The 27,469-nt window shown below is 37.0% G+C and overlaps 1 protein-coding gene and 1 pseudogene across 1 annotated transcript; both read left to right on the top strand.

Moving 5' to 3' along the window:
- The first annotated feature begins 15,357 nt into the window (after nucleotides 1-15,357).
- LOC100425455 (olfactory receptor 8B3-like) lies at nucleotides 15,358-16,286 on the top strand (annotated as a pseudogene).
- A 9,877-nt stretch (nucleotides 16,287-26,163) lies between these two features.
- LOC100425368 (olfactory receptor 8B3-like) lies at nucleotides 26,164-27,096 on the top strand. Its single transcript, XM_015116161.2, has one exon. It carries the CDS (start codon nucleotides 26,164-26,166, stop codon nucleotides 27,094-27,096), a length of 933 nt encoding a protein of 310 aa, XP_014971647.2.
- Nucleotides 27,097-27,469: the final 373 nt, after the last annotated feature.

Below are 27,469 nucleotides of genomic sequence, written 5' to 3'. Positions count from 1 at the left end.
GTAGAGGCAATGGTGCTGCCTTAGCCCCTTTTCCAATTGCTGAGTCTTCCTCTCCTCTCTATCTGCTTCCTCCTATTCTTCTTTTCCTTCTCTCCTTCTTTCTTTCTAAAGTCTTGTTAGCAAGATTTCTGCCTTTCTTCTCCCACTATGCAATGTAACTCTGTGGGTCTATCCTTGGACAGAAGAATCATCCTCCATCCCAAGGTGGCCCAAGCCTGAACTTTATTCCCCATACTGAGGCAGGAGAATAGCCCAGGAAGTTGGGGGTGAAGTCGGGGGTGAAGGGGACCTGTTGGACGTAGGCTAGCTTAAGCAATAGCAAAAGCAAAACCTGCAAGATAGCAGCAATAGAACATACGAAATAAGGGCGTAAGCAGCAAGTTGATGAGGGAGTAAGCAGTGAGTTGGAACATGTAATATAAGGCAAGTGAGTTGGAATGACTTGTAGCAATTTGGTCGTGAGAAATAAAAGTAAAGATGAGCAATTTGGTCAGAAGGGATAAAGTAAGGTTAAGCAAGGATGAGCAATTAACTTATGAGAAATAAAGTAAGGTTAAGGCACAATGAGGGAAAGGCAAGGATGAGCAATTCATTTACAGGAGAGAAGGTGAGGTTAAGCAAGTGATGATAAAAACATGTAAAAGGCCATGAAATGTAATAAACCAGGGCTGATACCTCTCATGGGTCAGCCTGATCCATTGCGGATCATACTGTGCTTAATAAACCTTTTGCTGCTTTGCTATATGCATGTGTGTCATGTCCAATTCTTTGTTCATGGCACCAAGAACCTGGGATTTCACAACATTAGCCAGTAACAATACCAGATGGAGATGCTGAGCTGATATACTTTCCTATCTACCTACTATTTTTTTCTTAAGTGTCACCCTCATCGATGGTATGCCAGGGAGGTGGATGCTGTCTGACAAATTCACTTTTTTCTTGCCTTCTCTGAAGCAATTACATAGAGTTCTTTCTTGTTTCATTAGTTTTATTATTTATAACTACATTAAAAGACAGAAGGGATGACAACAATTGTGGACAAGGTAAAGTTGTAAAAATCTCCAGAATTTTTCAGGGTTCTTTTAAGAGTGGTTCTTATTCTGGATTTCTGGCCTCACAACTGTAATGGAACTGCACACCTTCTTGCACCAAGGTTCTATTCTTACAGATGTTTACAGATGGATTAGGCTCACAACTCTATCCACCTTTCTCAAATCCTACCAATATAATGACAATACATTGGTCAACTTACATTTTGTTGTAATAGAATTGACATTGTTACCACCTTATTCATGTCCACAATCTCTGTGGATTGTGATTGTGATTAAAAGTTTTACAATGATATTCTTGGCAAAAGAATAAAGTGCCATGTATAATGAGTGTCAAGATTTTCTGTCTACCTAGCTGTGTAACAGGGGTTCTTATTGAAAAAGAGATCTAATACTTCTTTTAAAAAGCAACCAAAATTATATGGCACAAATTTGCCTGATTGAGATTTATTCTTGTAATATGTAAATTTGACTTTTTTTTCCTCTGACAATAAAAAATGAAATCTGAGGCCCATGCTGTGTGCTGCATTTTTAACAAATCCCTTTACATTTAGATCTTCTTATCTTGTTCTCCAGATGAAGAAATGATACGTGACTTGCTCAAGGTCACACAGCTTATGATGCAGGGCCTGATTTTTGAAACTATTGTTCGTCCCACAAATAAATTGAAAAACAGAAGTCTGGGAAGAAAGAGGACTTCTGGGGAGTTATTTCAGAATGAACTGGAAGGTGGGGGTTGTATGGGAATGATGGTGCCTTCAGCCAAAATGCCTACAGCACAGAGATGCTCCTCAAGGCTTTGATCCCCAACTAGAAAAATACACTTGCCTCTGCAAAGGTTTGATTTTAAGGTAGGGTAAACAGGGTGAGCTCCAAAGACATGTTTCATCCAGATCTTTTAATAATAGTGATAATTTCCTGAATGGTGAGGCTGAGGAGTTTGGGTCAAGCCTTCCTGAAAAGGCATGTCACTATTTCCATAGTAGTGTACGTACTGTACAGGCCTATTAGATAATATGCCTTCATTTAGAAACAAAAATAGTTACTCATAACAAAAAGAATAGAAAATAGGCTCCACACAGAAGTTAAACTGTCTATTGCCTATTACTGACAGTGGCAGGAGGCAGAAATGCCTAGGCAGATAGGGGCAGGTCCCTGGTTGAAACCCTACCTTCAAGCCAAAGACAGTTTAAAGCTTGAAAGCCAAGCTACAAGTGAAATCCATGGACTGGATTGAGAACCTGTCTTTCTTTCTAGTGCACTTTCCTCTGATTGATCCCCACACTTCATGTATTTTACATTTACCTACCCTTTCCCATTTGATTTTCTACACTGTTTTCTGCCCACCTTTGAATGGTGTCTTTGCTTTAATCTTTTTTGCATACTTACAAACCAATCAGCATGCACTCCCCATTCTGAGTCCATAAGAAGCCCTGGATCCAGCTACACTGGGAGAGAAACCACCAGAATGCAGTGGTGGGGGGCCACCTCCCCACATCCCCCCTTGGCTGAGAGCTGTTCTGTCACTCAATAAAATTCTTCTCTGCCCATCCTCACCCTTTGAATTATCAGTGTAACCTCATTCTTCTTGGACATGGGACAAGAGCTCAGGAACTGCTGGATGTGGGTACGATCTATAAGATAGGCAGGCCAAGTGGGTGGGGTGCCTCTAGTGGCAGGACACGAGCTGAGTAAGGCCCTGGCTTGGGGTAGGGGGTGTCACAAGCCATGGAGGTCCCCAGTTGGCAAAGTGGTTGAGAAAAATCCTGCATCATTACTACCTTGAATGAACTCAGGGCAAGATGCCCCTCAAAGGATATATCATAGGTAGGGGACATGATTAATTATCATTGTAATTTTTATATTCATACAAAGATACCATAATTTTTGAAAAGTTCTAAAACATTTTGTGAGAATAGCCTTAGAAGATGATATTGCTGGCTAAGTACTTTACTTCTATGTGATTAAAATTATTGGTGTTAGAGTGAAGAGTCAAGTTTTTACATTCATTAGTATATTTATCTCACTTACTTAATTTTGTTTAAAACTTTTACTCCTGAAGCAGAATCTGAATATCTATATTTGCTTCTATCTTTCTTTTGCCTACATTCATTATAGTGCCTGGTTAAAGAGAAACCTTATAACTGTTTGGTTTGGATTTTGCTTTAAAGCACATATTTTAGAAGTTCATGTTCTAATAATGACATAGAAAGAGGTGTATAAAATTCATGTCTATAACCACCCAGTACTTAAAAGAAAGTAAAATGTGATTTGCAGGCATGGAATTACTTTGTGATCTAAGTATTGTATTATAGTCACCAGCACTCTCTCATGGAAAATGAATCAGAAAATAGCTTGACTTAGTTCTGTGAAGTCAACCGGCTTATTTTATAGGTTGAATTTCTTGTGTTGACATGGCAAATGTAATTGATTTCACTTTTTAATTAAAACCACTTCTAATAATATTTATAACTAAAGTTTAAATTAAAGTTTATTATCTTTTAAAATTAATATAATGAGGCCGGGCGCAGTGGCTCACACCTGTAATCCCAGTACTTTGGGAGGCCAAAGTGGGCAGATCACTGGAGGTCAGGAGTTCAAGACCAGCCTGATTGACATGGAGAAACTCCATCTCTGCTAAAAATACAAAATTAGCTGGGAGTGGTGGCACGCACCTGTAATCCCAGCTACTCGGGAGGCTGAGGCAGGAGAATCACTTGAACCTGGGAGGCGGAGGTTGTGGTGAGTCAACATGGCTCCGTTGCACTCCAGCCTGGGCAACAAGAGCCAAACTCCATCTCAAACAAAAAATTAATGTTTGAGAAAATTAGATATAAAATAACTTTCGAATGTATAAGCTTATTTTAAAATTATTGAATGCTTATAAGTTTTATATGTGTACTTTGGTAAAGATATAGATATTGTCAAATACTTCTTTCTTATTTGTTGTATCATAGTTTCTCCATACACACAATTAAAACTGGAAAACCATACTAATATATGTTAAAGACATATAAAACCTTTCTTTTTTTACATAAAAGCTTAATTATATTAATTATATATATTTTAAACACAGATTTTGTTGCACAAACTTAAAAGGGCAATATCCCAAGGTTTAACTTTCAGGAAAAACATTAAATTAGAAATTATATTTAGAGATTCATGAAATGGTACCTATTTACCAACCAAGTTCATTTCATCACCCAAAGGAATTGAAATGTTATCAGGTCCTGGATTTGACATAGCACCAAGGCTGACTTATTAATGAAAAGGTTTTGAGGTACCTTTTTGCTTTCCAAAAGTCTCATTCTTTCTCCTTTATGAAAATACATTGGGACAGAGCTTTCTAACTACCGTATAACAGATAGAATGGCAAAAGGGGTTTGAGGTTAAGGTACTGAGCCTAGGATAATCAGGTTGGGAGTTTCAGTCTGGTTGCTCTGGCAGATTTAGCTTGGGAAGGGCTCCTGGGTGGTCAAGAGTAAAGAGGTCTGATGTGACGGCACACCACGGCTTTGGTAGGAGCAAGAGCAGTGAGACAAGATAGCACTCATTGCTCCACTTTAAAATCCCAACCAAAGAGATGCTTCACCCCTGGATACCAGCTACAACTGTCACATGCAGAGGGTGACAGAGCTTATTGTGAACAAGAGGCCCAGGGGTTTGCTGAAGTGGTTGTCAGGTGCTCAAGAAGTACAGTGCCCAGCCTTAAATGCTTCTGTCTGTGGTCTGGTCTCTCTGTTCCCAGATCAGATACTTCTGCCCATTTCCAGCTGGTGTATTCTGTTAGTATCATCCGTTAGCATGACTGGTCTAAAAATGCACAAGTTTTCTGAAAATTAGGGTATCTTTGTTATTTGGAAATATTAAGCAAAAAAGTGAAGCTGGTTCCAAACTGATTCAAAATAAAATTTGTCAATGAAAGAAAAGACTATTTGCTTTGTTTGAATGGGATTTCAATTTTAAATATTTGGCTATTTTTTTCAAAACAATTTTAAATTCTGTTACTTTTACATTCAAATTTGTTGTTGGTGGTGATTGTAAATATTTGTTAGTTATAATTACTAAGAATTCTCATACAGTAATTACAAGCTTTATTCACAAACCTGATAGAAAAAATTACTTTCCAGAAGCAAGCACAAATTTTTATTGACTGTTATGAAGATATTTTATTTGAAAATGTTATCTAATAAAAGTAAAATAATTATAATTCTGATTTTAAGTGTATTTTGGGTTTTAAATAATTTACATTAATATGATACATACTGAAAGGACTCTGTTTCCTTATTTTATCAACAAATTTATCATATGCATTGAAATGAATTTCCCAAAATATTCATTTATAATTTAATGAATAATGAAAACAGTCAATATAATCACTACCGAGTTGATAAAGTATTGCCAGACATTTTTATTAAGTATTTTTCACTACATTTTTCCCCAAGTGTTTGTTTAGGTCTCCAACACCTAATCCAACAATATGAGATAGTTAAGTTGTTAAATAGCTTAGTCCAATTTAGGGCCAGTGGACTGGGTGCGCTTACTACGTAGTTCAACTTTTGTTGATAGCCAAAGAAATACTTGTATATTTAGCATTCAGAAAGTGAGGTGCTGTATATTTCAGTTTTGTGAGTTTTTGTAAGTCTCTTTCCATTACATATTTGGTAGACTTTAACATTATACAGAATCATGTAAATAATGTACACAGGACAGAAAATACCTAGAGGAGATTAGATAGCTACATATATTGTCACAGGTATTTCCCTCTGAATTTTCCTGTGTCCCTTTGATTCACCTTCTTTTAATTCCTATACCTGAACCATTACACTTTGTCCATTCAAAATATGTTAATAGCCTTTTTTTTTTAGTTTGTCCGGGACCTTGCTTTTTATTAATTATCACTATACAACAGTTTCATGCTGGACTTTTCAAAAAGAAGCTGTTGGAGAAATAATACAAAATAATGGTAAATATATACAACCTAAAATAAGTTTCCAGAGCTGAGGAGTTTTCTCCAGCTTCTGTTGGGCTCATAGTTTTGCAAGCACTTAGAAAGATTCTTTTCTTCCCAGATTTTCTCAATGCACATTATTATTTCTGTGTGAACTGGATCCATCTTATTTGCCTAAAATTAATGCATTAGTCTTCTTAGCTTATCTGTTTATTGAGCAACTCACAATTATCTCTCTCTTTTAAAAATGTTTCCTCTTCCTAAGTTGCCTCCATCACTGACTTCTCATTTCTACTGTTCCGACTCAGGGAATTCTCTAGTCAACCCTTGATTTGGAAGGACAGTCACACTGGCTCTCCTTGAATTTTAGTGAGGTGGGCCTTTACAACCTTGGTAATCAGGCTCAGCAAATCTGAGGCATTTTGTGATAATGCTTTTCAACTGTTCACCCTTGCCAGACAGAGGATAGCAACCCTGGGCTTGAACTTTCAATGGCTCACTCATAAGCAGGAAACCTGGTTAGAATGGAATATATATAGAGGGGGCAGAGCCAGGAAAAGGATTGAGAAAAACCAGGAATACTAGGCTGGTCTTGAACTCCTGGCCTCAAGCAATCTGCCCACCTCAGCCTCCCAAAGTGCTGGAATTACAGGTATGAGCCAATGTGCTCAGCCTGTTTATTTCTTTTTAATTGGTGAAAGGTATGTTTTCTAGGTATAGAAATCTAGGTTGACAGTGTTTTTTTCTTTTAATAATTTAAAGATGTTGCATGACTGTTGACTGATTTATTCTGTATTGACAAAAGCCCTGTTTTTACCCTTCTCTTCATTATTTTGTATATAATATATTCTTCCCAAACTCTTACCCACCATCAGTTGCTTTTAATATTATTTTCTTTATTATTGGCTTTAATCAATTTGATTATTATGTACTTTGGAGAAGTATTCCTCATGTTTCTTCTGCTCAGAGTTATTTTGAGATTCTTGGAGCTGTATAGGTGTGTAATTTTCATCAAATTTTGAAAAATATTGGCTATTAGTTATTTAAATATTTTTTAAGACTCTACTTTTTTGGGATTCCAATTACACATATATTGGGTCACTTGAAATTGTCTCATAGTTCACTAGTGCTCTGTTGATTTATTTCAGTCTTTCTTTCCTCTTTGTGTTCTCTTGTTATGCTCCCAAGTTCACTAATCATTTCTTCTGCAGTAATTTTCTGTTAATCCCATACTGTATATTATTTATTTTAATCATTTTATGTTTTATCTCTTGAAATGCTTACTGGTTTTGGTAATCTCCTTCATGTGTTTCACTAACATGCTAATTCTTTCCTCCAATTTCATAGCCATATGGGATATATTGGTAATAGCTGCTATTGTCTATATCTACTAATACTAGCAATGTGTCATTTCTGGATATTTCCTACAAATTGATGTTTTCCTCATTATGGGTTAAATTTTTGGTGTTGTAAACGGTATTGCTTTTTAAAAATGTCAATTTCCAATTGTTTATTACTAATAACTAAAAAAATTATGCTATATTTTGTGACCTTGCTAAAATACCTTATGAGTTGTCATAGTAGTAGTTTTTAGACTTTTGGGGATTTTAAAATATAGGCAATCATGTCATTTACTAATAGAGATAATCTTATTTCTTCTTTTCCAATCTATCTGCCATTTATTTATTTTTATTGCCTTGTTTTACTGCCTATAACCTTGAGTACAATATTAAATAGCAATAGTGAGAGTGGAAATACTTTTCTTGTTTCCACTCTTAGGGGTAAGGGATTCATTTTCATCTTAAACTGTGAAGTTAACTGTAAATGCCCTTCATCAGGTTGAAGAAGCCCCCTTCTATTTAGAGTTTTTCATGCTTTTTTCCCCAGCTATTTAGATGATCATATAGTTGTATTTTTTAGTAGTCTTTTTTATGGTGAATTATATTGATATACAGAATTAAACCAGCTGTGCATTACCAAAAATAAAATGTACTTTCCATGATGTATTTTTGTTTTATGCATTGTTGAATTCAATTTGCTAAAATTAAAAAAAAGTTTGCATCTGCATTTATGAAGGTTATTGTTTTTTTTTCTTATAACTACTTTGCTGCTTTTGTTATCAAAATTCTTGTCTATAAAATGTATTGCAATGTTTTCCATCCTTTTTAATTTTTCAAAGAGTTCATGTAACCTGAGTATTATTTCATCTGTAAATGTTTGGTAGAATTTAAGAGCAAAGCTGCATGGGTCTGGAGTTTGACTTGTGGAAAAGTTTTTAACTGAAAATTTAATTTTTATTTATTTTATTTTATTTTATTTGAAACAGAGTCCTGCTCTGTCACCCAGGCTGGAGTGCAGTGGCATGATCTTGGCTCACTGCAACCTCCACTTCCCGGATTGAAGCGATTCTCCTGTCTCAGCCTCCTGAGTAGCTGGGACTACGGGCGCATGCCACCACAACCAGTTAATTTTTGTATTTTTAGTAGAGATGGGGTTTCACCATGCTGGCCAGGCTGGTCTTGAACACCTGACCTCAGGTGATCTGCCCCCCTGGGCCTCCCAAAATGCTGGGATTACAAGTATGAGCCACCATTCCTGGCCTGAAAATTCAACTTTAAAAATATATATAGGGCCATTCCAGTTACCTACTTTTTTTTTAGTGAATTTTGGCAGTTCGTGTCTTTCAATAAATTTATCCTTCAATAGTGGTCAGGTTTATTAGCATAAATTTAAAAATTACAAAATTTTCCCTTACTTTTCTTCTGATATCTATGGGATTTGAGGGAACAGCTTTCATTTTTCCTATTTTAGTCATGTGTGTCTTTTTTCGTTTTTATCTGACACGTCTGGTTAGTGGATTATCACTCTTATTAATATAAAAAAGAAAACTTTCAGGTTAATCAATTTTATACATCTTTCTTTTCCCATTTGATTTTTTGGTCATTTTCGTTATCATTTATTGTTCTGCTTGTTTTGAATTTAACTAGGGGTTCTTTTTGTAGTTTCATAAGGTGAACACTTCAGTTTCTAATGTGACACTTCTCTTCTTTTCCTGTGTAGGCACTTAGGTGGCATAAATTGACCTGTAAGTATTCTATTTCAACACATTACACATATTTTGTGTTTACATTTTCTTTTCCTTCCAAAAGTTTTCTGATTTTCTTTCTGTTGCATCTTCTGTTATTTAAGAGCTTACTATTTTTCCCTGGTGACATTTTAATCAAAATAGTCATATACCGTATAAATCACACATTTAAAGGGTAAAATTCAACAGCTTTTTGTTTATTCACAGAATTGTGCAAGCAAAACCATAACCAAATTTAGAATATTTTTCTCACCCCCACCATTCCCCACATCTTTAACTGTCACCTCCCTATTTCCCTACCTGCGCCCTAGGCAACCACCAATCTACTTTCTTTTTATGTAAATTTGCCTATTCCAGATCTTTCTTTTCTTTTCTTTCTTTCTTCCTTTTTTTTTTTCTTTTGAGACGGAGTTTCACTCTTGTTGCCGAGGCTGGAGTGCAATGGTGCGATCTCGGCTCGCTGCAGCCTCCGCCTCCCAGGTTCAAGCAATTCTCCTGCCTCAGCCTCCCGAATAGCTGGGATTACAGGCATGCACCACCACGCCCTGCTAGTTTTGTATTTTTAGTAGAGACGGGGTTTCTCCACGTTGAGGCTGGTCTCGAATTCCTGACCTCAGGTGATCCGCCCACCTTGGCCTCCCAAAGTGCTGGGATTACAGGCGTGAGCCACCGTGCCCGGCCTCTGATCTTTCTTATAAAATAAATAATAAAACAATGGTCTTTGTGACTACTTTTTCTCATCTAATGTATTTTCAAGGTGTATCATGCTTTAACTTGTAATGATACTTCATTCATTCACCACTACTCACTCTTTTTCTTTGCAGAATAATATCCCATTGTGTGAATATACCACATTTTGTTTACCAGATTACTAGTTGGTAGATATTTGGTGTTTTTTCCTACATTTTGACAATTATAAACAATGGTGCTATAAATATTCATATGAAAGGTTTTATGCGAATGTATGTTTTTTGTTTCTCTGATGCATATAACTGAGAGGAATTTCTGAGTGAAATAGTAATCCTGTGTTTAACCTTTTGAGAAACTGCACGACCGTTTTCCAAAGTGGTTGCAGTCAGTTGGCATTGCCACCAGGAGTGTACAAAGGTTTCAATTCTTCACATCCTTACCAACATGTGGTTTTATTATTTTTTTAAAATTATAGCTGTCTTTGTGTGTGTGAGGTAATATTTTCCTGTGGTTTTGATTTGAATTTCCCTAATTACTAATAATATTGAACATCTTTTGATGTACTTATTGGCCATTTGTGTATATTCTTTGGAGAAATGTCAATTGAAATCATTTGCCCATTTTAAAATTGAGTGTTTTGTCTTTTTATTATTGAGTTTTAAGTGTTATTTAGGCATTCTGCATACTAGGTCTTTTAAGATTATATAATTCACAAATGTTTCTCCCATTCTGTGGGATTTTTTACTTTCTTAATAATGTCCTTTGGGAATGACCCTTATTTTGAGGAGTTGGAAAACATTCAGAGAGTCTGTGGCTTTTTGGCTAATAAAAAAAACCCTCTATAAACATACAATGATTTCCTTTTTCTTTTAATTACATAAGGACTGTGTGTGTAAATACGAACTCAATGTATACATATATTTCACATAAATGTTTTTATAATTGTTTGAATATGCTAGGGCAGCTGATTTGATTTAAAGCTTCAAAGAGTAACTCACTTAACAGATAACAAGTATACTCTATAGTTAAATTGAATAAACACAATTTCCTATTACGAACATTTTTCACAAGCTTTCTGACTGAGGTAGAAGATGTTGGCGTCCTGCCTATAGTAGACATTGTTCCTTCCCTTCTCTCTAATGCCAGAAAATTTCTCTCATGATAGTGGCTGAAAATAAGAGATAATCATTTGACAGTCCTCCCTGCAACGAGGTTGGCTGTGTGGCATATTTCTGACTGGTAAGACATAGAAGGAAGTCATTTTTAGGCTTCTGGAGAAGACTTAGCTCAGAATAAAAAGAGAGGGATACGTGAGGAGAGTTATTCTGCATTGTTTTTTTTTGTTGTTTTTTTTTTTTTGCTTTCTTCTTTGGATACAGGTGGTTCTTGGAGCTATAACAGCTGTTTTGTGAACATAAAGTGAAAACCCTGAGGAATAAGTTCAGCAGACTGAGGACAGTGGAATGGATGAGGATGGGTCTTTGATGAGAGGGTTTAGTTGCTGAATCAACACTGGGACACTCTGCCTCTAGATTTATTGTTATGTGAATGAAATGAGCTCCTATTTTAAAGAGATTCTGTAATTTGAAGAAATTTTTTTCTAACTGATAACGTGGGTTGAAAGTTTATGTTTCTTAGAAAGTAAATAAAACGTATCATTTTTACAGATGAACATCTTGGAGTATATTCTTAATTGTTTTATGTAAACATTGAAAAGAAAACACTGTAATTTATTATGATGAGAAGGAGAGCTTGTGAAGATTTAAAATTAAATTTTAAATGTAACCTCCCCTGGCTAGTGTTTTTTGTTTTTTTGTGTGCACTCTTACAAACTCAGAAACATGAACATTGTCTAATATTCTTTTTCCCATATTTGTGAGAAAAATAAGAAATTATACAATACCAGATGTGCTCAAAATACTTCAATTAATCAGAATAGTTCTTTCATGGCTTCTCATTAGCTATAATCTGACTCAATTTCCTTGCTAATTTTAATCGAAACTGAATAATAGCTTTGAAATTTACACTTTGATTATATAGTTTCAGTTGTTCAGTGGGTAATGGAGAGCCATTGGAAGTTCTAAAACTAGGGAAGGCAGAGCTGCACTTTCAGAGCTTATTTTAGCAACAGAATAGGTGGCTAATAAGAGGAACTATGTGGAAAAATGCTAGAATAACACTTAGAAGCTACTGCAATTCAATAGTACAGTCCCATTAAAACCTAAGGAGTGTCTTACTTGTGAGGTGGCTGAGAGAAGGGCATGGAGGTCATTGCGTTTGTAGACTCTAAGCGTCTAAGAACCGTGGAAATTCGATTCTGAAGACTTTCAGCCAGATAACATACTTTTCATAATTTTTAAAGGAGGGGCTGCCAGGTACCCTTCTCTGTACTTAGCATTAGGAGCAAAGTAGTAAACAAATCTGAAGTGATCTTTGTCTTTACAGAACTTATAGTTTTTAGGGGAAAACAAAAATTAAAGGGGAAAAATCCTGATGGAGAATCTGCCAGAAGTTATGAGAACACAAATAATAACAGTTGACATTTACTGATTATTTATCATGTGCCAGGGGCTGTTTCTACCATTGTATTTATTTCATTTAATTGCCACCACCCAGTGAATGGGATGTTATTATTAGTATCCCTATTTCAGAAACTATAAACCTGAGAAAGTAAAAACCTTCTTTAGAAGCAATGTAAGCCATTAAAAGTTATTTTGGTGATGTCCTAGGAGAGACAATACCTGAAGTGAGTTACTGCAGTCCTTCAAAAAAAATTTTTACATAAAAACACGAAGTCTCAAAGAGCCCGCATTGCCAAGACAATCCTAAGTCAAAAGAACAAAGCTGGAGGCATCACGCTACCTGACTTCAAACTATACTACAAGGCTACAGTAACCAAAACAGCATGGTACTGGTACCAAAACAGAGATATAGACCAATGGAACAGAACAGAGTCCTCAGAAAAATACCACACATCTACAGCCATCTGATCTTTGACAAACCTGAGAGAAACAAGAAATGGGGAAAGGATTCCCTATTTAATAAATGGTGCTGGGAAAATTGGCTAGCCATAAGTAGAAAGCTGAAACTGGATCCTTTCCTTACTCCTTATACGAAAATTAATTCAAGATGGATTAGAGACTTAAATGTTAGACCTAATACCATAAAAACCCTAGAAGAAAACCTAGGTAGTACCATTCAGGACATAGGCATGGGCAAAGACTTCGTGTCTAAAACACCAAAAGCAATGGCAGCAAAAGCCAAAATTGACAAATGGGATGTAATTAAACTAAAGAGCTTCTACACAGCAAAAGAAACTACCATCAGAGTGAACAGGCAACCTACAGAATGGGAGAAAATTTTTGCAATCTACTCATCTGACAAAGGGCTAATATCCAGAACCTACAAAGAACTCAAACAAATTTACAAGAAAAAAACAAACAACCCCATCAAAAAGTGGGCAAAGGATATGAACAGACAGTTCTCAAAAGAAGACATGAGTACAGCCAACAGACACATGAAAAAATGCTCATCATCACTGGCCATCAGAGAAATGCAAATCAAAACCACAATGAGATACCATCTCACACCCGTTAGAATGGCAATCATTAAACAGTCAGGAAACAACAGGTGCTGGAGAGGATGTGGAGAAATAGGAACCCTTTTACACTGTTGGTGGGATTGTAAACTAGTTCAACCATTATGGAAAACAGTATGGCGATTCCTCAAGGATCTAGAACTAGATGTACCATATGACCCAGCCATTCCATTACTGGGTATATACCCAAAGGATTATAAATCATGCTGCTATAAAGACACATGCACACGTATGTTTATTGCGGCACTATTCACAATAGCAAAGACTTGGAATCAACCCAAATGTCCATCAGTGACAGATTGGATTAAGAAAATGTGGCACATATACACCATGGAATACTATGCAGCCATAAAAAAGGATGAGTTTGTGTCCTTTGTAGGGACATGGATGCAGCTGGAAACCATCATTCTTAGCAAACTATCACAAGAACAGAAAACCAAACACCGCATGTTCTCACTCATAGGTGGGAACTGAACAATGAGATCACTTGGACTCGGGAAGGGGAACATCACACACCGGGGCCTATCATGGGGAGGGGGGAGGGGGAAGGGATTGCATTGGGAGTTATACCTGATGTAAATGACGAGTTGATAGGTGCTGACGAGTTGATGGGTGTAGCACACCAACATGGCACAAGTATACATATGTAACAAACCTGCACGTTATGCACATGTACCCTAGAACTTAAAGTATGAAAATAATAATAATAAAGTCTGTTTTATCAGAAGAAAAAAAAAAAACCACGAAGTCTCGAAGTAGACCTTGTGGGAAATTTCCCATAAGGAAGAAAGAGAAAAAAAACCAAAAACAATGATTTCCCTTCAGAGATGAAGGTGGTGGCGATGTGGGAGTTTATTTCTGGCTCTGCTTTGAGGTATGTACGAGCCCTAGAGGGAAGGGAAAACTTGAGTAAAAGTATTGAATCCCTGAGGAAGTAAAGACAGAGCATGATGCAGGGTGTAAGTACAGTTCCCTTATTTTCTATTATACCCAGAATCTATTCCCTGGGGAGGGGGCTGAGTAAGCTTCTACCCTTTTTATAGCCAAGCACATTATATCATTAAACTAATATTAAATCTTCTATATCTTACCAAGTGACTAAACGGGTAATAATCAAGACTTCATTTTTCTCTACTGCTTGAGGGGAATCAAAGTCATAATCACAAATAAAGACATATAAGAAATTAAGACTGGACAGTATGTTCTTAGAATCAAAGGAACAAAAGCCTGGACACCTGAAATTACTTTTCCAGGATCACAGGGAAATAAGAAAGTGAAAGAAGCATCAAGGTATTCCGGACCCTAAGAATGGTGAGTTTCTGAATTCTATTTACATTAGTGTTTTCTTTCATTGAGATGGAAGCCCAGGGATCTAAGATACACCATTTCCGCTCATTTTGAACAATTCTGAAACTCAAGTGAAACTGGAGAATGTGTTTGAAGGGGGAGCAGAGAATGTTCAGCGACACTAGTAGGCTCAATGGTTGCCGTATTTACTGAGCAAGTTCCCTTTTCTTGGACAGAACCCTCTTTGTCCTAGATTGAGAAGTTTTTCACTGTGACCTAGGACAGTAATGTAACCTCTCCTAGACTCTGGTCCCCTACCAGTGGATTAGAAACAATGTATTGGTTTTCACTGCATCAGACTAATTTCATTAGAGGCCAGTGTCAGTTGCTTAGGCCTCTGCCTCAAATTTTGCTTCTGAGAGAAGGGCTCAGGTGAATGAAGAAATGATGAGATGGGAAAAAAACAGTTCGGTCCTGGTCCACCCATCTCCCTTATCCCTTGTTATTTCCAGCAGTCATGTTTGTATATGGGAGCACTGGCCTTCCCTCTCTAGGGCTCCTTGGTGGTGTTCTGTAAAGGCAGATTCTGTGGGTACAGGATAGGCTAGTGTCGGGCAGCCTCACTGTGGGAAGAGCTGGGCTGTCCTCTAATGCAACCATTTTCTCCCCCCGTTTCCAGAGATTCCCTTAAAGAAGAATGGTACCCGGAAATGACTCTTTGGTGACTGAATTCATTCTGGAGGGATTAACACATCAGCCAGATCTCCAATTCTCTCTGTTCTTCCTGTTTCTAGTAATCTATGTGGTCACTCTGTTGGGAGACTTGGGCTTGGTAACTCTAATTGGACTGAACTCACACCTTCACACCCCCATGTACTTTTTCCTCTTTAACTTGTCCTTCATAGATCTCTGTTATTCTTCTGTGTTTACACCCAAAATGCTGATTAACTTTATTTCAGAGAAGAACATTATCTCCTACAAGGGGTGCATGACCCAACTTTTCTTTTACTGTTTTTTCGTTATTTCTGAATGTTACGTGCTGATGTCAATGGCCTATGATCGCTATATGGCCATCTGTAATCCACTTCTGTATCACATTGCCGTGTCTCCTACAGTGTGTTCCAGCCTTATGTTTGGTTCATACTTGATGGCCTTTTCTGGGGCCATGGCCCACACTGGATGCTGAGACTGACTTTCTGTGATGCTAACACTATCAATCACTACTTATGTGACATCCTGCCTCTGCTCCAGCTCTCCTGCACTGGCACCTACATCAGTGAGCTGGTGGTTTTCATTGTGGTGGGCATCAACATCATTGTGCCCACTGTTACCATCTTTATCTCTTATGGTTTCCTCCTCTCCAGCATCCTCCATATCAGCTCCAAGGAGGGCAGGTCCAAAGCCTTCAGCACTTGCAGTTCCCACATAATTGCTGTTTCTCTGTTCTTTGGATCAGGTGCATTTATGTATCTCAAACCATCTTCTGCTGAGTCCATGGATAAGAGAAAAATCTCTTCTGTCTTTTATACAAATGTGGTTCCCATGTTGAACCCCTTAATCTACAGTCTGAGGAACAAAGATGTTAAATTTGCCCTAAGAAAAGCCCTGAGAAGCAGGAAACTTTGATAAGCAACAGTATGTGTCTGTATGCATAGTCACAAGACAGGGATATTCTGTTTATTTAATTAAAGTATTATAGTAGTAGCCTTCTTATCCTATTTCTTTTTACTGTGGTGAAAACATCTGAGTTTTCTTTCAATTTAAATTGCGTATAATTTTTTGGAGTATATTTCTTCTCTTTATGATTTTCACTATTTTTCTTAAATCTTTTCACAATATTTTCAGTTTAGTGATAGCATTAAGGAAGAAATTTATTTCTACATTTTTGTTTTTTCATTATGGACTTCCTTTCATCTTCTGGTGAAAGATGAGTTTTTATGCAAAGAATCAGGTAAAGTAGAACTAGGGTGACACTGTGCCACTCATATGGTGTGGGGTTTCTTTTTAAAAATGTTATTATTGTATTGATACATAATAGATGTTTGTATTTTCAGGGTACATGTGAGAATTTAATTCATTGGTGTAGGGTTTCTTATTTTCCACTCATTTTATACCATTGGAAGCTTGAATCCGATCATTTTGTTCTACTTCTGCATGTACTTTTTCTACTGGGCAGGAATATGTTCCCTTCAAAAGCCAGTGTCACAGATATAAAAGACTTCATATTGATCATCAAATATAACCCATTTTGCAGCTGCACAGGATGCATTTACCTTCTTTTGGTAGATATTTCTGATTTACCTTTGTATACCCAAACAGCACAAACTCAGTTGTTAATATGTATGTATGGAAAGAATACTGATTCTCAGAGAAGTCAATAATTTACTTAAATTTACAGAGTTTCTTAATAAAAAAGCCTAGAATATACTATTTATTCCTAATTTCAAGTCCACTACTGTCTCTAGTATGCTTTTGGTCTACTTCATTTTATTATTTTTATTTCAGTAAATATAAGTATGAAAAATATTTCTATTTTAAAATTTGAATGTGCTTTCTCTCTGAATGATACATAAATCTTCCTCCAAGTGGTTGCTGCCTTGTTTTTTGTTTAGAAAAACAATTGGATGATTCTTGTTGTTGGGACAGATCCGGCCTTTGAGGCTAGCATAGTTGGAAGATGATTGCTTCAACTAGGGAGCTGAATTTTTCTACAACATCAAAAAAAAATTGAGATGTTTTCAAGGTCTTGTAATTCAGAGAACAGGATCAGGGAGAGAAAGGAGCCCAGCAAAACATGACATTTAGGCCAAGACCCAAAGACACAAATGGCAATTCAACAAGATTTCCCTTTGTAAAGAACTATCAATGATGCTTTAGATACCACATTGCAGTATGAATTCGTGTCTGTGCTGTAAAGCGCTGTAATTGTTGTATACTGCTCATTAAATCTTTGATAAAATTTACCATGCACAAAGATGGTACATTAAAAGTGTTCTGGCAAATGTTAGAAGAGTTATGGTACATTTGTGGTAAACTGTATAGAGAGAGGAGCATAACTTTAGGAGCTATTATAGTGAGGGGTAATTGAAACTCAAGTTAGAAAGAAGGAATCTAGAAGGAAAAATAATAGATGAATGAAATCCCCTTCCTATGACTCTCCTCTCTTTTCTGGAAGGCTCTAGAAAAATTAACGAGATAAAAATTTCTCTAGATAGGATGAAAGCTTAAGTTATTTGACTTTAAAGAAAGGTTAAAACCACAGGTCTTGAGGGCCCAGGAACAAAATGATCATACCCATTTTTATGGGCTTTCAAATATTACTCCCATATGAATTTTAAGATACAAAACCCTCAAATTACTGCTGGGAGATTAATAACAATTTGAAGGAAACATTAGGTGATGATGTTTTTAAAATAATAGGATGTTGGATTATTTTTACTTTGAGAAAATAGGTCTAACGATGAGCATCTCAAAATTCTTAATCTGATTTATCAAATAACAATGTAAACATTTTGAAAAATAATTATGATCGCATTTATTATTTTACTATTTTAAAAGTCCCCACTCAATATTTAGTAATTGGGAAACGTATCATATGTGGTTTGTTGACTTGGTTTTTTTTTTTTTTTTTTAGATGTTAGGCATTGCTAAATCCTTGACTTTTGATTTTAAAACAGCACTCATATCTCATCCCCTGACCCCAATATCAACATGCTTGATTTTTTGCTTAACAAGTCCTATTTATATAAAATATTTTATCCTGCTTGGAGATTTCTTTCTGCTTTTTATCCATTTGTTTTGTGTTAGCTTTAAAAAATAGTTTTCTTTATTGAAAAAAGAGTGTTTTTAAATAAGTAAATAAGTCTGTGCTACTTGAGACCCTTTGTAGAGATTGCAGAGGTGCATCCTTTTAGAATATATTTTATTACTATTTCAGGTTTAGCCTGGCTACTAGTCTTTCATTTGATGAGCCTCAAAATACCAATAAAATGTGCTTCAATAAGAAAACAACTTTCATTAAAAATAACATTCATATTATTTTGGAAAAAAAGTTGTAAAAGTTAAGGGTGGGTGGCAAGGTTTTAATAGAGACCATTTAGCTGATATATTTTTAGTTAGAACATTTAAGCACTACGTATCTATTTGGACTTCTTTCAAAAGAAAGGAATAAGTCAGAGGAACCAAGTCAGGTGTGTTAAATGCAGAGCATGGAGCAATCCTTTGTAGTTTTTGATTCTCATTATGGAACAGGTGATAAAAGGAGTTATGAGAGCAAGCATAGTACAGTACTAGTATAGCATAGTATACTAGCATAGTATAGTATTATTGGAGTTGTCACAGCTGAGTTAAACAGGTAAGTAGTATTATTCTCCTATGTCTGTGTACTAAGAACAAGGTGTTTCTAATTCAGTGAGAAAGCTTAGACTTTTTGTGTGATTACACAAAATGTTTTTCTTGGTTAAAGACCAGAAAGAATGTTTGCTGATAACTTGCTGAATTTGTTTAATGTGAACTTTCTCTAAGCAAGCTGCTAATGCTACTCAGGGTTATGTTTGCAGTGAGTGTGATCAGGGTAAAGTCTGGTTAAGGGGTGGTGAAAACCAGAAGTAGAAGAGGCTTTGTGTTGCACATCCCTTTACTTCCTCAATCCCAAATTTATTGAGTCCTATCATCCACTCCTCTTATACTGCCCCCTGTGTGTACACGCACACACAATCCTTCGTAGATTTTGTGATGGTGAAATAAGAAGGTGCCTAGCACACAGATATCCACAGAAACAATGATTCGGCATCCATCGATGAACAAATGTGCTTTTGTGAGAGATTTGTATCCAATCTTCATTTATCGGGTTTTGAAGACATGGTGGAGCCCAAGACCAAAGATGTTGCTTTGAGAAAGCAGGTTCATGCCCTGGTGGCAGACTCATTAACCATATTCCTGGATATAGACTGGAAACATTCGTTTAGCCTTGCGAACTTAGCTCCAGCTCCGCTTTGTCATGGTCCTGCTACCCAGTCCATCTTCCAAGAGACTCTGGAGGAGTTATGCCCATGTATGCTTTCAGTAACAGGCTGGGCGAACTTGGACTAACTGCAGTCCATGAAGCAGCACTAGAACCTGGCTCAATCCTTTCTCTGTCACAATGTAAGGACATTCATACCTTGCAAAGACCCGGTCAAAGACATCCCCATCTCTGCCCCTGGTGGCAATCCTTGCTATCTTGGTCCTGATTGTGGAATCTGAAGTAGTCCTGTGGCTTTGCTCTATCCCTGCTCTATCATGATCCTGAGGCAGCCCTGCCCTCCCATAATCACAGCAGAAGATATGCTTTCTTGTGTCCTAGTAATAGGTCTGCCAAGCTCAGACCTGACCGCAGACTCTGAAGCGGCCTCATTTCCCACCTCCAGACCCATTCTACACAGTCGAGGGGATGCCTGCCCAGGCACCCAGCCAGGGATCCTCTGAAAACCACATCTATTTATAACGCATTCATAAGACAAATGCACCATAAGTCACATGACCTGACTCTAGACCTGCTGGACTGTGATTCCAGAGGTAGTTTTATGAATCTGGGGACACAGTTGGGACAGTTTTTAACCTGCCAAAACAAGTCTGTATGTAAAAACTTGAAGTATTTGCCTCTTTAAATGCACAGACACCAACACAAGGCCACACAGATCACAAAAATTAAGCAAACTTAACACCATCAAAGGGGACTAGTAAAGCTCCACTATCTAACATTAAATAAATGGAGGTTTATGGGCTACTTGATGAAAAAATATTCAAATCATCATCTTATAGGGACTCCATGAATTACAAGATGACACATAAACAGCAAAACAATATAGGAAAACAATACACAAATAAAAGAGGAAGTTTAATAAAGAATAGAAATCATTAAAAAACCCCCAAATCCTGGACCTGAATAGTAGAATTACTGAAATGATAAATTTAAGCAAAAGTATCAACAGCAGATTATATCATGCAGAAGAAGGAAGCAGCAAACCTTTTTTTTTGAGATGGAGTCTTGCTCTGTCACCCAGGCTGGAGTGCATTGGCACAATCTTGTTTCACTGTAACTTCTGCCACCTGGGTTCAAGCGAGAATCAGTAAACTTAAAGATAGGTCATTTGAAATTATCCAGTTAGAGGAACAAAAATTCAAAAAGAATGAAAAAGAATACTGAAAGTATATGTGACTTAAGAGGCACCCTCAAACCAATATATACCCTCTGGGAGTACCAGATAGAGAAGAGAGAAAGGGATTAAATGCATATTTCAAGAAATAATAGCTGAAAACTTTCCAAATCTATTGAGGGCAATAGACACTTTCATTCATTAAGACCAAACATTACCAAATAGGTTGAACCAAAGGAACCATATGCCAAGACACATTTAAATTAAATTATAAAAATTAAAGGCTATCATTGATGGGCATTTGGGTTGACTCTAGGTCTTTGCTACTGTGAATAGTGCTGCAATAAACGTACACATGCATGTATCATTATAGCAGAATGATTTATATTCCCTTAGGCACATACCCAGTGATGGGATTGCTGGGTTAAATAGTATTTCTCTTTCTATTAATAGATCCTTGAAAAATCGCCACATTGTCTTCCACAATGGTTGAACTAATTTACATTCCCATCACCAGTATACACCATGGAATACTATGCAGCCCTAAAAAGGAATGAGACAATGTCCTTTGCAGGGACATGGTTGGAGCTGGAAGCCAGTATTCTCAGCAAACTAACACAGGAACAGAAAACCAAGCACCACATGTTCTCACCTATAAGTGGGAGCTGAGCAATGAGAACACATGGACACAGGGAGGGGAAAAACACGAACTGGGGCCTGACTGGGGCCTGTGAGCGGGGTAGGGGGAGGTAAAACATCTGGATAAATAGCTAATGCATGCAGGGCTTAATAGCTAGGTGATGGGTGATAGGTGCAGCAAATCCCATGGCACACATTTACCTACGTAACAAACTTGACAATCTGGCACATGTATCCCTGAACTTAAGATAAAATAAAATTTAAAAAATCAAATGCAAAGAATTTTGAGAAAAGCAAGAGAAAGTCATTTGTCACATTCAAGGAGGACTCCACAAGACTATTGGCGATTTTCTTAATACAAACTTTGCAGGTTAAGATATAGTCAAAGAAAATATTAACCAAGAATTACTTGGTTATATACTGAAAATATTAACCAAGAATTAACCAAGACTTACTCAGGGAAGTTGTCCTTTAATGATGAATGGGAAATAACTTCTAGACAAACAAAAATTGAGGGAGTTTGTCACCACTACACCTGCCAAAGAGTGCTAAGTATTCTTCAAGTTGAAAGAAAATGATGATAAACAAAGTAAAAATCTAACTGCTAAATACAAATATAAAGAAAGAAAAAGGATTGTAAAACTTTAATGGTGGCATGTAAATCACCCTTAACACTGCTATATAAAATAGAAGACTCAAGTAGTAAGAAAAGCTATAACAACATACAGTTCTTCATGTAAACACAATATGGAAAGAAATAAAATCAGATGGCAATAACATAGTGTTTGTGTGTGGGGGATGGCAAAGTATAGAGTGCACATACAATTTAAGTTTTATTAGCTTAAAACAGACTGCAGTAAGTATAAAATATTTGATGAGAACCCTGTAAAATATACAGTGGATTCATAAAAAATTAAAATAATCAAAGCACATCACTACAAAAAAATCAAATCTCAAAGAAACACAACAGGAGAAGAGAGAAATAAGAGAAACACAAATTGGACAGAAAACAATAAAGAAAGGCAAGAGTATGTCCTAATCTATCAATAATTAATGTAAATGAACTAAATTCCCAAATCAAAAGATACAGAGTGGCTAGATGGATTTACAAAAGCAAGACTTAATTACATGCTATCTATAAGAGACTCACTTTACATTTTAGGACACAAAGGCTGAAAATTTAGGGGTGGAGAAAGATATTTTATTTAAATAGTAACCAGAGAGCAGGGGTGGCTGTACTTCTATCTGACAAATTAGACTTTAGTCAAAAAGTGTCACAAAAGTCAAAGAAGTCATTGTATATGACAAAAAGGTATACTCAATAAGAAGATGTACCACCTATAAGTATATATGGATCCAACATGAAAGCATCTAAATATGTAAAGCAAACACTGACACATCTGAAGGGAGGAATAGACAGCAATATGATAATAGTAGAAAATTTCAATTCCTTACTCTCTGTAATGGATCGATAATCCAGACAGAAAGTTAATAAGAAAATAACAGAACTGAATAGCGCTGTAGACCAAATGGACCTAATAGATATAGAAAGAATTTCCACCCAGCAGCAGAGAATACACGTTCTTCTCAAGGACCCAAAGAACACTCCCCAGGATAAATCACGTGTTAGGTCATAGATCAAGTCTAGAGAAATGTAAGAAGATCAAAATCATTCCAAATATCTTTTATGACCACAAAGGAATCAAAATAAGAATGGATTACAATAAGAAAATGTGAAAATTCAGGAATATATATAATAGAACAATATACTCTTAAACATTGAGTCAAAGAGGAAATCAAAAAGGAATTTAAAAAATACCTAGAGACACAAAAATGAAAACACCAAAACTTTTTTTTCTTTTTTTTTTAGACGGAGTCTTGTTCTGTCACCCAGGCTGGAGTGCAGTGGCGTGATCTCGGCTCACTGCAAGCTCTGCCTCCCGGGTTCATGCCATTCTCCTACCTCAGCCTCCTGAGTAGCTGGGACTACAGGTGCCCGCCACCACACCCGGCTAATGTTTTATATTTTTAGTAGAGACGGGGTTTCACCTGTGTAGCCAGGATGGTCTTGATCTCCTGACCTCGTGATCCACCTGCCTTGGACTCCCAAAGTGCTGGGATTACAGGCGTGAGCCACCGTGCCCGGCCAACACCAAAACTTAAGGGATGCAGCAAAAGCAGTACTTAGAGAGAAGTTTATAGGAAAAAAAAATACCTACACTAAAAAATTAAAAAGATATCAAATTAGCAATCTAATCTTGTACTGCAGGGAACTAAGAAAAAATAAAGGAGAAAATAAGATTGTTAAATCCCAAATTAGAAGAAGGAAGAAAATAATAAATATTTGACTAAAAACAAGTCAAATAGATACTAAAAAAACAATAACTAATTGACAAAATAAGTTTTGTGGTTTGAAAAGGAAAAGTAAACAATATTGAAAAACACTAAGTTAGAGTAGCCAAGAAAAAAAAAGAGAGATGACTTCTCGTGATGTTTTTGTCTGCCTTTGATATGAGGGTAATGCTGGACTCATAAACTAAATTTGGAAGTGTTTCTTCCTCTTCAGTTTTTTGGGAAGAACTTGAGAAGGATTGGCATGAATTCTTTGAATGTTTGGTAGAATCAACAAGTCATCTTTGTTCATAGTAGCTGCCAGGTGTCCAGAGTGTCACAGGTCCAGCCAGTGCTGTGAAAGAAGGGAGGCAGAAGCCAATTGATCAGGTAGCCTCCAGATAAGTTGGATCATTGGACTTCAGATTCACCTCTTTCTTAAGAAAATGCTGGGAGCTGGAGTTTTTAAACTGCTAGTGTCTGTGTTGATCCTTGGGAAGGGGCCGTGGAGATTATTAGACAAAACCACCAAATCTGTTCTCACTGGACCCAGGATGCTATAGTATGTTGTGTCCCATGTCCTGTAAGCAGTTTGAGATTTCCTGGACAGTAGCCTGTCGTCCAGATAGTCCCAGAAAAGGAGGGGCTTTTCCAAGTGCAGTCCATTGCTTCACCTCACCTGAAAGAAGTTGGGAGAGTTTTCTTTTCTAAGTCTTATCTCTATTCTGAGCTGAGGGGGTAGCTACGGTGTATGTTAGTCTAAATTGCCTTCTGTTCTCACTGATCTCTGCTGGTCAGAGCAGGCCATGTCCTGTGTCTTGTCACTGCTGTGGGGCAGGCTAAATAGAAGCCAGTTCTCTGGATAACTTGCAGAAAGGTTGGTACTGGATGCTCAGTGTATCTCAATGCCCTCCCCAAGGAAAAGCTTTTGCCTGGTTGCATGGTGTACTGCCAGGAACAGGGATTATGGCCCAAGAATAATGAAAATGTTCCATCAAATCAGTTTGGCTGGTTTTATGCTATAGTGAGGTGTAGGGACATTGTAACTAGGTTTAGAAGTTTCACAAATGGAATCTGTCCATGAATTGTGCAGAATTACTTTGTTCATGGAGGAAGGAGAATTGAGACCTTCCCGTCATACCATCTTGCTGACTGAGAAATGAGAGTTTATTTCTGGCTCTGCCTTGGTGGATGTAAAATCCCTAGAGTGAAGGAAAAACTTGAGCAAAATACTGAGTCCCTAAAGAATTAAAGATAGATTATGGTCCAGAGTGAAAATACAATCCCGTTATTTCCCTGTTACTCTTACAATCTGTTCCCTGGGGAGGAGACTGAGCAAGCTTCCATCCTGCTTATAACCAAGTACATTGTGTCATTAAACTCACAATAAATCTGGTGTGGCAACTGTGATAATATTATTAACACATATCTTTATTAAAGATTTTTTTTTGCCTGCTGCTTGAGAGAAACCAAAATTAAAATAATAAATTATGATGTATATATCAGGAATATTTTCAGGAACTATTGGAAATAATGTCTGGGTTTCATCTTAGAGAAAACAAAGCCTTAGAGCTTGAAATTGCCCTTCCAGAACCACAAGGGTAAGGAAACAATAAGACAACACAACATTTATAAGGCATAAGAAGGGTGAGTTTCTTATTTTCCTTTATATTAATGTCTTACTTGCTTTGAGGTGGAATACCAGGGATCTGAGACATTCTACTTTATTTTCCACCTTGAGACTCAAATGCAACTGTCAGAAGTATCTGTTCAAGATGGGAGTTGAGAATGTTCAGGGACATAAGGAACTCAGAGAATGACAAGTTTCGGTCAATAGTTTCTATGAATTGGATTCTCCCTTTTTTAGATTCATGACTTTTTTCTGTGACTTGGGGCAGTAACTTATTTCTAGGTTCTGTTGCTTTTCTTTTGGAGTAGAAACAATGTTCTTTGTTCACCCCCTGACCTGAGTCATATTAGAGAATGGCACCAGGTTGCTGAGGCCCCTGCCTCTAATTTTACTGGTGAGGGAAGAACTCAATTGAATAAAGAAATGAAGAAATGAGGGAAGGAGAATTTTGTCGGGATCCACCCTTCTCTCTTCCCCTTATTATTTCCAGCAGTCTCGTGTGCATATGGCAGCACTGGCCCTCTTTCTGTAGGGTTACTTCAGGTGGGTCTTTGCTATATTTATCTTAGTAAGACTCTGACAAGAGAAGGTCAGTGCCATTCAGTCTCATGACAGTGGTGAAGCCAGATTCTTTAGGTCCAGGTTGGGCTAGTTTCAAACAATTCCAGCAATATCCCATGTTGTGGGAGAAAATATTGTGAGAAGAACTGTGTTGTCCTCTAATGCAACCCTTTTCTCCTGTGTCCACAGATTCTCTTGGAGAAGAATGAATCCTGGAAATGGCTCTTTGGTGACTGAATTCATTTTGGTGGGCTTAACAGACCAGCCAGATCTCCAAATTTCCCTGTTTTTACTATTTCTAATAATGTATGTGATCACTCTGATAGGAAATTTGGGCTTGGTAACTCTAATTGGGCTGAATTCACACCTTCACACCCCCATGTACTTTTTTCTCTTTAACTTGTCCTTCATAGATCTTTGTTATTCTTCTGTGTTTACACCCAAAATGCTAATGAACTTCATGTCAGAGAAGAATGTTATCTCCTACAAGGGGTGCATGACCCAACTTTTCTTTTTCTGTTTCTTTGCCATTTCTGAATGTTATGTGCTGACATCAATGGCCTACGATCGCTATGTGGCCATCTGTAACCCACTTCTATATAACATTGCCATGTCTCCTACAGTGTGCTCCAGCCTTATGTTTGGTTCCTATTTCCTGTCCTTTTCTGGGGCTACGGCTCACACTGGATGCATGCTGAGACTGACCTTCTGTGAGGCAAACATTATCAGTCACTACTTCTGTGATATCCTCCCTCTGCTCCAGCTCTCCTGCACCAGCACCTCCATTAATGAGCTGGTGGTTTTCATTGTGGTGGGCATCAACATCATTGTGCCCACTGTCACCATCTTTATCTCTTATGGCTTTATTTTTTCCAGCATCCTTCAAATCACCTCCACTGAGGGCAAGTCTAAAGCCTTCAGCACTTGCAGTTCCCACATAATTGCTGTTTCTCTGTTCTTTGGATCAGGTGCATTCGTGTATTTCAAACCATCTTCTGCTGGGTCAATGGATGAGGGAAAAATCTCTTCGGTCTTTTATACCAATACAGTTGCTTTAATGAACCCCTTAATTTATAGCTTAAGGAACAAAGACGTTCAACTTGCTTTGAGAAAAACCCTTAGTAGGAGAAAGTTTTGATCAGAAACAGTACCTTTCCATTTATATAGTTGTAGGACAGGGAGATTACAGTAGTTTTAGTAGCAGTCTTCTTATCCTATTTCTTTACTACTATGGTAAGGAAATTTGAATGTTCTCTCAATAATTCATTCCCACTTTTGATAGAGTACACTTTCTTCCTTTTCTCAACATTTTTATTCACCTTTCTTTACTGTATGGTAATAACATTAGGGAAGAATTTGTCTTTGGTTATTTTGTAATCGTTTGTTTTCACCATTTTTTTTTTCCTCTGGAAAAAGATGAATGGTGTGCTAATGATTGAATCAGGTAACACTGTGGTTACATTGTGTCCTTGTAGGGAAAACTTATCTGCCACTTGCCATTGGAAGCATGT

The sequence above is a fragment of the Macaca mulatta genome, chromosome 14 (assembly GCF_049350105.2).
Source record: "Macaca mulatta isolate MMU2019108-1 chromosome 14, T2T-MMU8v2.0, whole genome shotgun sequence".
Lineage (NCBI taxonomy): Eukaryota > Metazoa > Chordata > Mammalia > Primates > Cercopithecidae > Macaca > Macaca mulatta.
Note: the sequence above shows the minus strand (reverse complement) of the source record. Positions and strands in the feature narration are given on the sequence as shown.